The sequence below is a fragment of the Carex rostrata genome, chromosome 34 (assembly GCF_964058835.1).
Source record: "Carex rostrata chromosome 34, lpCarRost1.2, whole genome shotgun sequence".
In the NCBI taxonomy this organism is placed as follows: domain Eukaryota; kingdom Viridiplantae; phylum Streptophyta; class Magnoliopsida; order Poales; family Cyperaceae; genus Carex; species Carex rostrata.
Genome location: NC_135951.1, coordinates 1897826 through 1913431, shown reverse-complemented (window position 1 = coordinate 1913431; position 15606 = coordinate 1897826). Strand labels below are relative to the sequence as shown.

Below are 15606 nucleotides of genomic sequence, written 5' to 3'. Positions count from 1 at the left end.
GACATTTGTGTTGATGGAATTTCGAGTTAGATATTAAACGGTGCCTATTTATAAGGTGCACGGGGGTGTACTAATAGGGAATTGGTTGTTTCAAGATCCGTGTTGAACGGTTGAGTTTTTTAATTACACACATATATATATCAACTCAAATATTTACTACACTCATTAATAGAAGAGAATAGGTCCTGTTTAGGCGAATATAATGTAAGTGATGTTACATAGAAATGACGGCTGCTACGTGTCTCCGGTAAAAAAATTAATGAAAATAAAATAAAATTAGATCGGCTAGCTAGATTAAAGCTTAAAGCACAAAGTAAACTAAAAGAGCACTAAGGATGTACTTCGTAGGTACTCTTACATAATGTATTATGTTATTTTTCATTATTTGTAATTTATCATTTTAAAAAAGAAACTTTCTTTTTTCAAAATTTCTTACATGTAAATTTTATTTATAAATTTTAACTTTTATTCAAATATTTATATATATATAGAGAGAGAGAGATGAGCTACGGTGAGTTGCGAAGTAAAACGCGTTTCTATATATTTATATATATATAGAGAGAGAGACGACCAATCCGAACGTTAGATGTGATCTCCATATTGAAATGTGCTTGGAGACCAAATTTTATATATTTTGGAATTTTTTTTACTATTTATTAAGCATTTTTGAAAATTGGTGATCCGATGGTTTAGAAAATTTTACTGTTTTTACTGTTCACAGCAAAACAAAATTTTTGAAAAATACTTAATAAATAGTAAACAAATTCCATAAAATGTAAAATTTGGTCTCCAAGCACATTTCAATATGGAGATCACATCTAACATTCGGATTGGTCGTTTAGAATTTCAAAATAAAAATATGGCGGCGTGGAGCACCAACTCATTTTACTTCATAGAGTAGTGTAGCCAATCCCATATATATATATATATATATATTCATAGAGAAGTTGGAGAAATAATCCTAGTTTTAGTTATAATTCCAAAAAAATAATCAAAATTGTCAAAAATAAGTTGTTTTCGGAAAAATGACATTTCCTGTACCGAAACAACAGTCTCATGCATCCAAAACACCAAACAAATATTAATGATATTTTAATGAGTTCAGAGTAGGTCCGATGTCCATCGGACCTACTTTGATTCGATGGATGTAGTGACCATTAGATTGCATTAAGATTCGTGCGCTCTGTATTAAAAGCCGTGCGAGTCTGTATCAATTTCTGTGCATACCTATCTTAATACTAATCGTACGATGTTAGAGCTAATTGAACCTAAAAATAGGTCCAATGCCCATCGTACTTACTCCTACCTCTATTTTAATAGAGGAGGGTTCAAATGCCTCCATCATGCCTCCATCTCTTTCCATCATTTTCAAAGTTCAAACAGTCGATCCGAACCGCTCAACCTAACCTCCATACTAAAATATGTTTGGAGACCAAATTTTATATTTTTAGGAATTTTTTTACTATTTGTTTAGATAGGTACAAAAATAATGTTTTTAGATGGTTCAGATTTACTGATTTTGTATCTATCTAAAAAAATAGTAAAAAAATTCCTAAAAATATAAAATTTGGTCTCCAAACATATTTTAGTATGGAGGTTAGGTTGAACGGTTCGGATCGACTGTTTGAACTTTGAAAATAATGGAGAGAGATGGAAACATGATGGAGGCACAAAAACATGGAGGCATTTGAACCCTCCTCATTTTAATAACCACCAATACCTAACTCATAAAAGATACACTCAACTCAACTCAACACACGCCAGCCAAAATATTGATCTCCTGCCAAAGTCGACGCGCTACAAGCAATGAAGCAATCCATTATTATATATACGATGAAAGAAGCTGACTTAATTGGCATGGAATTAATTCTGGATCAGTACTGATGGCTTTATCCATGTCAGCAGTGCCTTCTCCTTTTATGCGGCGCTTCTCAATTCCAAAGGCCAATTGGCCTTATCAATCTTTTTTTTTTATTGACCTGACCTCTCTCCAATTCACGACCTGTTTTATTCAACAAACTTAAAACTATTTTTTTTTGTTTTGTGTCGCCGCCGTGTCGGACATTAATTAATTAACAGGGACCGCTGCCCCTTCTTCCCTTAACAATAAACACTTTACCATCCATGTGATATTGTGATTAATGTATCAAAAAAAAACAAAATCTAGTTACGTTGTTCTTATCTAGCTATGTTTCTTTCATATCATTTTTAAGTCAATTTTTTTGTTGGAGAATAATGTACGATAAAAATGGCATATTCTTTTAGCTAAATAATAACACAGTTTGCTACCTTATGGCGTTATATATTAATGAGAACATTGTTTGTCGAACTTTGTTTTGAAAAATATATCTATTAATTAAAAGAAAGCATTAAATTTTCTTTGTTTTTTTATAAGTGGTCAAGCTACTGATTTTCACAGAATTGAAGACACAATGATGTGAAGATATCCTTTTTTTCTTTTCTCTATTTTTATTTCCTGGTTTTTTTTTATATGACAGGAAAATTAGTCGCGTCTCCTATGGATACTTTGGTTTTGCTTCGCTTTTAAATCAGTATTGTGCTGAGGACAATAATAATTGATAACTCACTAATTCTCTATCTAAGCACGAAGAACTGATGGCTCAATACTAGCATATTTCAGTTCTTTATTTATGTTTTACTTTACTTATGTCATAAGGTATCTAGTTGTAGCATATATGCCAAATATATTTTATATACCATAATAAAAAAAATAAACCAAAACACTCCCGTTTAGTCAGAATTCTATATAGAATTATCTTTCTTAGGCCGCAGAACCAATCTGCGCGCGGCCCCATTTTGGCGGGACCGCACAGTCAATCTGCGGCCTCTCTCTGGGGTCCGCACAGTCTGATAATTTTTTTTTAAGGGATCATTTATTAACTAGATGACAACAAAAAATTATTTTTTGTCAAAAAATACAGACCACACTGTAAGATCCAAAGCTTCAATAAATAATTCTTGATATATCTCTTTGAATTTTGAAAAAAAAAATTATTATTGTGTAAAGGACATATATATTGAACAATTATAGATAATTTCAATGATATATGAATAATAAATGAAATTGTAATCCATTAAAAAATAAGCAAACGCACACAATAAATAGTAAATGCATTTTAAACTGAATTTTTCAGACACTAAACAACGTTAATTTTGCAATTCTAATTCCATCGGGTGCCTGGGGATGATCCCCTAGGCAGAGTCCTGACCGTCTCGTCCCTCCCTTTCCGAATTGGGGTCATACGCTCAAATCCGACTTTCCTAGCCAAAGTTATGGCTGTTTAAAGTCGACATATCAATTCTCTTATAATAGAAAATTTAAGTTTAATAATATTGTCTACGGACATTTTCATTAAAAAAAAAAATCTGAATATAGTGTTTATTAATTGCATCTAGCAACAAAAACCACGAATTAAATGAAATAATAACGATAGGTGCAACATTTAAATAATATGCAACATACAAAAATCCATATAAATTAATTGTTAGAAATGATTACATGCAATAATATATTTTATTTCATGCATTAAATGAGATTTATATCATACAATGACAAAGCAATGCCCCCATGAAAAATGGAATGTATTATTTTTAATAACGCCACAAACAAACTGCTAGATAGTAAAAACCAGAAGAGAAATAATCAAATAGATAAAAACACTTGTAATATGACAAACCTAATCTGTTCTATAAATATACAATTCCTTTTCTAAATGTTATGTACTATTTTATATAGTTATATTATATTACATTCGAGTAAATACAATAAAGTTTGAATAAAGCAGATATTTTACCTATAAAAGTTATTCTGATATGATTTATTGATTATGTATTCTGTTTTTTCTTTTAATTTAATTTAATTTAATTAATCTTGTATGACAAGGGTTTATTTTGGTTCGGACAAGTACAAGGGTGTATTTTTATTGTTTTTGGATCATGACTCATGAGTTTCGAATTTTAAGATAGTTATTGACAAACATCAAAATCATATTTTGGTCAATTAAAATTCCTTTCGGCAGTTGTAAAATTATTTTATATTTAAAACGGACAAATATTTATTTAATTTCATACAAATCTATCTTCATAATCGAGTATATATTTTCTAAAATGCTTTAAAGATCACGGGAAATATTAAAAATTATCTTTAAAAATAATTATCAGACCTAAGAATTTAAGGCCTCGTTCGGCTATCAGGCAGGAATGGAAACGAAAATTGAAACGGGTCCAATTTGAATGGTCAAAACAGAGCGTAAGATAGATAAAAATGACAAAATTTCACGTATACACCTTAGAAATATTAAAATTACATAGTTTCTCTCTCAAATTCATAATATCATATTATTCTTCTTAATTTGAAAAGCTTACAAATTTATTCAATTTATTAGCTTTTTTTATTAAAATTTATTTTAAATTTATAAAGTATCCATTTTAAAAAAAAAAAAATATAAGAATATGTAATCTGTGTACGAAATATATATTCAGTTTCCAGAGACAAATGATTCATTCTCTTTAATTATATAACCTTTCAAATTATTATTCACTCTTCACACCATGGCCCATGCTAACTAATTAAACCCAATAATGGATACTTCACTGTGCATTGGGAAATTGATAATTTGATATGTCGACTCAGCGTACAGTTGGAGATGATCCGAACAGAACAAAACAGACGGTCTAAGGATTGAATCGTCTGCCTCCCTGGGGCAGGAATTTCTTACCCCCAGAGTCACTGTTGGTGGACACCCTAAACCCTAAACCCTAAATCCTAAACCTCTAAATCCTAAATCCGACCCCACCTGGCCTCATCCCACAGTGACTGAGGGGGCAGAATTTTCCTGCACCCCGGGGGCAGGTGATCTCCTCAATCTAATTATAATATTATATAGATGGCCTGGCCTCTCGCTTCGCCTAGACATAAAGATAGCTCTCTGCGTCACTAATTACATAATCAATATCCTAATAAGTATCAATAGGACTAATTAATTAATCTTTGTTAAGTAGCAGCTTTATCAAAAAGCGGGTCCCATGATCCAACTTGGTTACTTGGTGCGCTTTTCACCAATTGCCACAAAATCAGAAGCATGATTGACAACTCCAACTTTGCACCTTGTTTTGGCAGGTTTATGTACCAAACTTTAGTTTGGCTTCCTGTGTACTAAAAGTGTCCAATTAATTGAATTGATCTACATTTAAAAAAATAAAAAAATAAAATACAAGTTAATATATAGATATTGACTTGACTATATCATTTAATTCCAAAATTACAATGTTTAGTCCAGTGTCAGCTAATAAAAATTGTGTAGTAACTTATTAAAATATTATTTATATTAATCTTATATTATTCCTGATATCTACATCTACCTGTAAGTTTGGGTTTTTCATCGGAATAAATGAAAACTTAATCCATCACGTAATATATATATATATATATAGAGTCCGGCTAAATTGCTGCCGGCAGCAGTTCAGCCAAGTGCTGCCGGGGCTATATTTAGCCGTGTGATGTTCAAACAATAAATCCAAACCGTTAGATGTTTAATCTATATTATAATTTACTTGGAGAGCAAATTTTATATTTTTTGGAATTTTTTTATTATTTATTAAGCTGGTTTGAAAACCGCTGTTTTCAATGCTGCAAAAATTTACTGAAAATAGCGGTTTTCAAACTAGCTTAATAAATAGTAAAAAAGTTCCAAAAAATGTAAAATTTAGTCTCAAAGTAGATTATAATATAGATTAAACATCTAACGGTTTGGATTTGTTGTTTGGACATCACAAAATAAAAAAAGGCCGGCAGCACCTTGGGTAGAAATGCTGCCGGTAGCAAATTAGCTGCTGCCTATATATATATATATATAGAGAGAGAGAGAGATGAGCTACGGTGAGTTGCGAAGTAAAACGACTATTTTACTTCACACTCATATTTTGCGATTTGAAAATTCAAACGACCGATCCGAACCGCTCAACATGATCTCCATATTGAAATGTGCTTGGAGACCAAATTTTACATTTTTTGAATTTTTTTACTATTTATTAAGCAATTTTGAAAGTCGCTGATCCGATGGTCCAGAAATTTTTACTATTTTTTTACTGTTCACAGCAAAACAGCAGTTTTCAAAATTGCTTAAAAAATAGTAAAACAATTCCAAAAAATATAAAATTTTGTTTCCAAGCACATTTCCCTGTCTATATATATATATATAGAGAGAGAGAGAGAGAGAGAGAGATAGGCTAATGTGCTTCCATAAGCACTTGGTCCGAAGTGCTGCCACCCCATTTTCGATTTTTCAAAATTCAAACAGTCGATCCGAACCGTTCATCTTGTTCTCCATATTAATATCTGCTTGGAGACCAAATTTTACATTTTTTGGAAATTTTTTGCTATTTATTAAGCCACTTTGAAAATCGCTGATCCAACGGTGAACCCCTGATTTTACTGTTTGGCAAGCCACCGTTGGATCAGCGATTTTCAAAGTGGCTTAATAAATAGCAAAAAAATTCCAAAAAATGTAAAATTTGGTCTCCAAGCAGATATTAATATGGAGAACAAGATGAACGGTTCGGATCGACTGTTTGAATTTTGAAAAATCGAAAATGGGGTGGCAGCACTTCGGACCAAGTGCTTATGGAAGCACATTAGCCTATCTCTCTCTCTCTCTCTCTATATATATATATATATATATATATAATTTATTATCTGGAGCAAACATCTATTATTAAAAACTATATTCACTAATATAAAATGTCACTGGTGACGTATTATGTGAGACATGTTTTGGAACAAGATAACATGTCATTTGAATTTTGCATTTGAACAATTAAGGAGTACTAATAATCGTTAATGTCTTTGAAAATATATAATATAATTATGTATCTTTTTGGACAATATGAAAGGCAAGGATGAATTATATATTAAATAAAATCTGAGTGAATTTGTCTAACGCGTAATTACCCAATTTAAATTATTAATGAGTACTAATAGTCGTTCATTTTATTCCCAACTTTACAGAGGTCATTCTTTAAAAATTATAATTTACCTTCTGTCAATGAAAATTTAGATTATTTAATGAACAGTATGAAGGACAAGGATGAGTTATATATATTTAAATAAAACCTGGGTATTTATGTCAACGCGAATTACCTTTAATAATTAATTTGGGACCGGGCCTCTCTTGCTCCCCTCCCTCTCCCGAATCCGTATCCTCTCTATTCTATTACTACAGAGAGACTGTTCCGTAGAGTTAAAAGGAACGGTTCAGATTAAATCTCAACCGGTTTGAGATTCGGGCCGCAATAGAGGACAGTATTTTTGAACTTTGAGATTCGTGCCAAGTTAAAAGGAACGGTCCAGATCTAGTAACTCTACAGAACAGTCTCTCTGTAGAAATAGAGAGGATACGGATTCCCCTCTCCCTCTCCCTCTATATATATATATATATATATAAAGCTGAACAACAAAACAGAGCATCGCACTACCTCACCTCGCATTAGGTGCTTACTATTGCTCTCCACGAATTCTCCACGAAAAAGAAAAGAGAGAGAGAATGGTGACTCTCTGCCAAGGTTTCAAAACAAAAAGAGAAAGAATGGCGATTGACAACAACGCCACCAGCTATGAAGATGTACAAATAGTAACATCAAGCGGACGGAGGATAACAGCTAATTCAACTCTCCTGGTAGATTTTCAAACTCTTTTTTTTGCGATATAATTAGTTCGAGCAATTTGGGAACATTATTTTCGAATTTGAGAGATTAATTTGGACTTGAAATTTGTTACAGGCATCAGGGTCTCTTGTACTGGAGCGCCTGCTGCAATTGCAAAAGGAAAAACAGAGAAAAAATGAGGAATCAAAGAAAATAACTGAAAATAAAATTAGAATCTTGGGCGTGCCGCATGAGGCTGTCGTGGCTTTCGTTCGATCTCTTCAATCCAGGTTAATTTAATTTAATTTTTTATCTATTTGATTAATCAAGACATTGTTATCAAAGAAATTGAACTGAATAGCATCACGACAAAGTGAAGAGAAATAGATTTTATATGATTTATGATTTTCCTTACCAAATATCGATCTCTAGTCTAATCAGGTGGTCTATTCAAAAGAACCGAACCTAGGAAAATCTTTGACCTTTCTACATCTACACCTTGAATGAAATCCAATATTAATAATAAATTTTATATGATTTATGATTTTCATTAATTAGGTGTATGATAGAAGAAGATGTGGAAAAATACGGGGTGCATTTACTGGTTCTGTCACATGTGTATCAAGCGAGTTGGTTAAAAAGGAGATGTGAAATGATGGTAGCAAATCTCCTAACAACCGAAACAATTTTAGATGTACTACAACTGTCACGCTTATGTGATGCACCAAGATTGCATCTCCGCTGTTTGAAATTTATCATCAAGGATTTTGCTGCGGTGCAAGATACAGATGCGTGGCGATTTTTGCAAGATAATGATCCCTGGCTGGAACTTGACATTCTTCAATTTATGGATGAAACTGATTTGGTAAGTTAATTTCTGTTTGATATTTATTTAATGATTGATTGCATTTTGAAATTGATGTAGCCATTAGTGGGAGACACGTAGCAGCCGTCATTTCTGTGTAACATCACTTACATTACATAGATACATACATTCGCCCCTTTTCCAAATTAGTGGTGTCTATATATTACCATATGTCAGCAAGTTACCACAGGGAATTTACATACCCAACCCGCCTGATAGAGACGTTGTGGCTGATGCATTCGTTCATTCGTAGTTTCGTACATCCCTCCCCTGTTTGCTAAAGGCCAAAATATTGGCTGTGTGCGCTACACTATTACATTTGCGCTATGTTGCTTGCGTTACAATATTACACGTGTCCCCTCCAGTTTCCATCCGATCGATTTAATTACCATCTCACCTCCTTGAAAGTTGAAAGACTAAAATAAATCTTGCTTTGCCAGTAGACATTGTTGTGATTCTTTAGTTTTTGTCACACACAGAAACGCAAGCGACAGAGGAGGAGGAGGGCAACGCAACAGGTTTACTTGGAGCTCAATGAGGTCATGGATTGCCTTGGTCACATCTGCGAGGAAGGTTGCACTGAGGTGGGTCCCATGGACAGGGCACCAGCACATAGTCCGTGTGATAAATTTGAGACATGCAGAGGCATCCAACTGCTGATCCGCCATTTTGCATCCTGCCACAAAAAGAGCTGCATGCGCTGCCGTCGCATGTGGCAACTCCTGCGGCTCCATTCTGCCTTGTGCGACCGGACTGCCTCATGCAAGGTGCCTCTTTGCATGTATGTGTTCTCAAAACTCTTTATCCCAATTTTCACTAATCACTATATTATATATAACACTTAAATTAAGCACACATCGATCTCCTGCTCATTGAGTTTCATAACTGTTATGCTAAATCATAATATATCAAGATTTATCGCTGTAAATAAAATCATATTTAATTAACATTGCAAATTTAAATGCAAATTGCTGTTGGCGACTTATCGATATTATAACTGGTTACTGTTCAGAAATAAGTTTGAAGAAACATTATGGAATAAACTCTTTCAGAAATATAGAGTTAGTATTGCCTGGTATACGAAATTCTTTTTTTTTTTATTGATCATCTCATGCTTATAAATTTATTCTTTATAATTTTCCAGGCAATTTAAGGTCAAGGCAGAGCAAATGCAAGAAAAATCGGAAGCCGGCAAATGGGACCTTCTTGTGAGCAAAATGAAGGTCGTTAAAGTAATGTCGTTGTTAGTTAAGAAGATGGAGGAGGAGAGAACTCCATGAGTCTTAAACTATATATATATAGAGTAGAACTAGGGTGCTCTTAAGCTTACCAAAGTTTTGGTGAGCTTAAGTCTAAAACTCATCAAATCGATTTCAAATGACGAATCCGAACCGTTGAAACCCGCCTACCTTACGTGTGATGCATCTACATGTGAAATTTTTAAACATTCGAATTAATTTAGTATAAAGTCAAGCGGTCAAAAAACGTTCAAAAAATGAATGCACTAAAATTAATTTATTAACTTTCTAATTTTGACCGCTTGACTTTATACTAAATTAATTCGAATGTTTAAAAATTTCATATGTAGATGCATCACACGTAAGGTAGGCGGGTTTCAACGATTCCGATTCGTCATTTAAAATCGATTTGATGAGTTTTAGAATTAAGCTCACCAAAATTTTGGTGAGCTTAAGAGCACTCTAGTTCTACTCATATATATATATATATATATATAACAGACTTCATAAAATTTTGAAGCCTTCTGATCATAAAAGCAAATATGCAAGTGTCGGAGAGGCATGGCAGCAGCATATATAATTAGAGGAGTTTCCATGAAACTATATATATATATAAAGAATGAGTTTAAGTTTTTTTTTTTTTTTTTAAAATATTCCAAGAAATCTCTCGGTCAAATTTTGAACATGTGGCCTCGTGGTTTTTTTTGTGAGTGGGATATATTTGGTTGTATGAACTAAAGAACATTATTTAGCAATTTTTCTCTCATCCGTAAAATCGTTTCAGTTACATAAATAACTTTTATCCTATTTCACACTGCTTCACTATTACGTCCTCCTATAAAATGGAAAACAATAATGCAAATCATGATATTAAATCACAATTTGATGGCTGCGAGTCCTTTTTTCGAATTCATTTTGTGAGTTTGAATTCGGGTTTATGCATGAATCGATTTGATTTTATCTATCCGAAGTTTTTTTTTGTTTTTGTTGAAAATATGATTGTTATAAATATAATATGAGGAGGGATCAAGTTACAACAATTTTTAAGTTACAACAAGTTACAACAAGTATTTTCTACATTTTTAAAGTCCAAATCGTCGATCCAAACCATTAAATGTGATCTCTACAATAAAATGTGCTTGGAGACCAAATTTTATATTTTTTGAAATTTTTTTACTATTTATTAAGATGGGTACAAAATTCAATGGTTTGACTTTGACTAGTTTTTGTACCCATCTTAATAAATAGTAAAAAAATTCCAAAAAATCTAAAATTTGCACTACAACAAAGTAGACACTTTTGCGAGAGAAAAAAGTGCATTTATGACAGTCGTCCGTCGCAAAAAGTACCGTCGCAAAAAGAAAAAGCTGAACAATGAGAGTAGTCCGTCACAAAAGTTACTTTTTTATCCTCGCGAAAAGTATCTCATTTTTGTTGTGTTGGTCTCCAAGCACATTTTACAGTAGAGATCACATCTAACGGTTTGGATCGACGATTTGGACTTTGAAAATGTAAAAAATGCTTGTTGTAACTTATTATAACTCAAAAATTGTTGTAACTTGATCCCTCCTCATATAATATATATATTTTAATCCAACTACTTTGTTGATAGAAGTCTTGAAAAAAGGAATCGGTTCATGTCCAGAACAGAAAAAAATTCCAATACAGAGTACTATTATGTAAATATTTATGTTCATCGAATTTTCTGTCCTTAGAAAATCCTTCTAAATATTCAATTACGGCTGGAAAAATTTTAAGCAGCGTGGAAAATATTAAGCCCCCCAAAAAAATAAAAATAAAAGAAGTGTTTGTGTGTGTATATGTATATGTATTGTCTAGAGTACAATTTAATTTTGAAATAAGTGGATGTTTGTCTGGTTTTACTGGTTAGTATTTTCACAGAAGTACAATTGTTTCAACTTTAGTCACAGGTTTGTGGGTTATAATTTTGATACTGATGATTCTTGTTATGATTTTAATATTCCCATGCCCCTCAATAGATGTTAGTTATTAAACATGGTAATATTTCTGGTTGTTCTTTTTTGCTTCATGTTGAGTTTGAGAGTTGAAGAACATAAGATTTGTAGTTTCAATTCATTTTTCTTTTCTTGGATGTAAAATTGTGTATAAAACGCTCGTGATTTTAGATTTACAAAATTTCTCATAGATCATTAGAAATATTAGTTAGAATGAATGAAAAAAAAATTCACATCTAAAAACGTGCAGAAGATGGATAAGTTATGTGTCTAGTTTTTTATTTACACTTATACGATGCGGATGAATACTTGCATGACGAGAGATGAATACTTGTGCAATGGACAACTCGAAAATATGTCATTATGGATCTCATTTGAAAGAAAAAATTGTGTAAAAGGCATTCGTGGTTTTGGATTTGTAAAATTCATCATATATCGTTATAAATATTGGTTAGATTGAACAGAGAAAAAAAATTCACCTCTAAAAATGTGTAAAAGATGGATGAGTGATTTGTCCAGCTTTTTTATTTACACTTGCACAACGATGATGAATACTTCTGTGATGAAATATGAATACTTATGCAATTGACAACTCGAAAGTATTTCATTATAGATCTCATTTGAAAGATAAAATTGTGTATAAAATATTTGTAGTTTTAGATTTGCAAAATTTCTCACAGATTATCAGAAATATTAATTAGATTGAATGGAGAAAAAATCCTCTAAAAACGTGTAAAAGATGGATGAATAATATGTTCAGTTTTTATATTTGCACTTGTACCACGAGGATGAATACTTGTGTAACGGACAACTCGAAAGTATGTCATCATGGATCTCATATGAAAGATAAAATTATATAGAAAACATTCGTAGTTTTAGATTTGCAAAATTCCTCATCGATCGTCAAAAATATTGATTAGATTGAACGAAGAAAAAAAAATCACCTCTAAAAATCCTTTTTTTTTTGAAAAAAGAAGAAGTTGATATCAAAGGTATGTATTTGATGTATATGTATGAATACTTGATGTATTATAGATAAATACTTGCACGCACTAGTTATAAGATCTTTCAAATATTAGATGGTCCTCAAATAGTAAGTGGTCCCCCTAAGTAGTTAGGAGTTATTTACTGGGGGATGAAATAGAAGATTGTTACGGGAGATAGCTAGGTGCTCCCAAAGAAAAAACAGACTTCTAGATAAGGTGCTCAAATTTTTGAATGTGATAACGAAACGGGGACCAAATTAAGATTTGTTCTGCATTGAAAGGATCATGTTCATAGGTTTTGTTTCTTCAAAAGGTTGGACTCAAAATGATTTTGTCACCCATTGGTAGGGCTGCACAAAAAATTCGTAGTTCATGATTCGATTCGAGTTTGATTTAAAAAAAGTTCGTAAGAAATTCGATTCGAAATAGTTTGAAATTAATTCAAACCAAATTCAAACTGGACCTGGTTCGTGAACTAGTCTTCTTAACTTTTCTTTCACCTGGAAGATGAAGAATCGTCTTCTTAACTTTTCTTCTAGTATAATTCACAACAACAGTGTTTAGATGTGGCTATGAACAATGCCCAGTGGGGCCCTTCTATTTTTCTGATGCGTTTTGTTGTCATATACATCAGTTTAGTAGTTTAGATGATGGTGTAATAGAAGGTTTATATTACCTTCTCTGGATTATCCTTTTGTAACGACTGTGACTGCTATGTTTCCGTTTTAATGAAACAGGGCCTAATACCTTTTTAATCAAAAAGAAAAAATGAAGAACAAAACTGTTGTCACCTTTTTTTTTTTTTTTTTGCCAAGGGAAGACGTTAGACTCAAAATCATGGTTTCAAAAATCGGCCTAGTCCGAGTTGACAAGACGGTCCCAATTCGAGTTTCACTTGAGTCCGCGTCCAAGCGATCTTTTTATCAGAACTCGGTTGAACAGTGTTTCACTCAGTCGAGTTAGCCAATTTTTGGCCCATATATTTTTTCATTTGACACTATATTAATGTCTTCATTATTTGGATCTGTACAACAACGACGAGGTGAACAAGCCAACTCGGCATAACTTCTGGTAATAAAATGTGTGTTATAGTTGTAATGCTTGTATTATATTTATATAATCAGTGGATTATTTGAGTGTAGTCTTTTATCTTAACATAGTTTTTTTTTTTTCAAATTATTTGTTTTACCAAAATTTTCTTATTATTTTAGTACAAAACAAGTTTCTGCCAAAAAAATACGAGTTTCCAATCCGATTCTAATTCCATAGTCAAGTGACCGATTCCGATTTTTAGAACCGCTCAAAACTGATATTGTCACCCATTAGCAAAAATCGAATGTAGATTATTGAAGTGCCGTTTAAAAAATAATTTTTCTGGGAATATAGGTGCACATATTTTAAATTCAGACATTTCATAATCTTTATTTTCATGAAAGCTAGAAAGACTTTAAATGGAAAGTTTCTTTCACTATTGATAGCTTGTACTCACAAAAAGAAACAGAGAGAGTTCTGCTATAGGTGTAAAATATTTCCCCACAAATAAAACAAACAAGACAAGAAACTATAGATGCAATGAATATTTTGATATGTTTATTCCGCAATCACCTGATCAGGTCATCACTCATGAGTCCACTAACATATTTTCAATCAAAAGAAAATGATGTGAAACTAAGAATTGTTAGTAAAACATTTGAAATCCCAGAATTTTGTTCACCAACATACCTATTCCATAGTCATGGCACAACACATTACAAATTTTCCATACAGACACCCACTTGAAATCCTTCTCTGCTCTAAACATTAATATAGAGCACCTTCCCTCTCTTGAGCAACTCAACACAAATACAGGGGAGATCCACACAACTTGCAAACATTGGCAGTTGGCTTATTTAACGATTCTTAAGATGAGAAGAATTGAAAAAAAAGGAGTATAGGAAAAATTCAAAATGAATGAAAATGACTCCCACAAGTAAATTCCTTCCATTTATTACAAATCATATAACAAATTGAATAGTAAATTAATTTCTATGGAGGATTTTTCAGGGGACTCCTAGATGTCCTTTGTTGGGCGAAAGGAATATATCATTGAACAAAGCTGCAACAAAAAAAAATTGGACAAGAGCTTATGTAGCAGCAACAAACAAGTAAGAAAAAGAATGAAATGTTCTTTTGTAGTTTTGTTGAACTAGGAGCAGTTTAATCAGTGACAAATCCTACCAAGGCTTTTCATTACATAAAAGTAAATGAAGTTCACAGGTCTAAAATTAAATATTCAAATAATAACGGTAACATTTCAAACCTGATTTGATTTATTGTAGATGTCCAATTTCAAAGTCAGGGCAGCCGCAACGATTGACATGCACATAACATGAAGGTCCAGATGGAATCAACCCATCTGGTAGAACACCAAGCAATAAACAGTTACTGATTTCTAACCTTCTAAGTGATGCAATGCTCTGTCTGCCAATATGTGGCTTTTCATGAGAGGAATCACCCAAGGGCTTAGTAGATTCGACCAACTGCAGCCCATCCATAACTAGTGATTTAAGGTAAATACATGAATAAATTTCGAGTGTAGCCAGCATATTCAGATTCCCTAGTCCGGTAATCAACTCCAGGTCATGACATTCTGCAATATGCAATTCTTCAAGCTGGGAGGACAATTGCTCGAACTGCAGAACTTGGAGACTGTAACATCTTTGAATGTTGAGGTGATTGAGAGAGGGAAGATTGTTAAATGGAAGAGATTTAATATTGGTACAACTTTGTAACCTGATCTCTTGAATTGACTGCAATGAAGATGGATCCCTCATCCATCCTGATAATGTGGCAGAAGGATAACAGCTTAGTAGAAGTTTCTTGAGGTTAGGATGTGGCTG

General features: G+C 32.6%; 2 protein-coding genes across 2 annotated transcripts in view; one reads left to right on the top strand and one right to left on the bottom strand.

Annotated features, from left to right (window-relative positions):
* Positions 1-15606, bottom strand: part of LOC144549004 (putative disease resistance protein RGA3) — an 87641-nt gene that overhangs the window by 11953 nt on the left and 60082 nt on the right. The window lies entirely within an intron of this gene.
* On the top strand, positions 7475-9830 carry LOC144549081 (BTB/POZ and TAZ domain-containing protein 1-like). Its single transcript, XM_078297832.1, has 5 exons — positions 7475-7694; positions 7798-7952; positions 8221-8527; positions 9007-9308; positions 9672-9830. Exons 1-5 carry the CDS (start codon positions 7563-7565, stop codon positions 9805-9807), a joined length of 1032 nt encoding a protein of 343 aa, XP_078153958.1. The 5' UTR covers positions 7475-7562; the 3' UTR covers positions 9808-9830.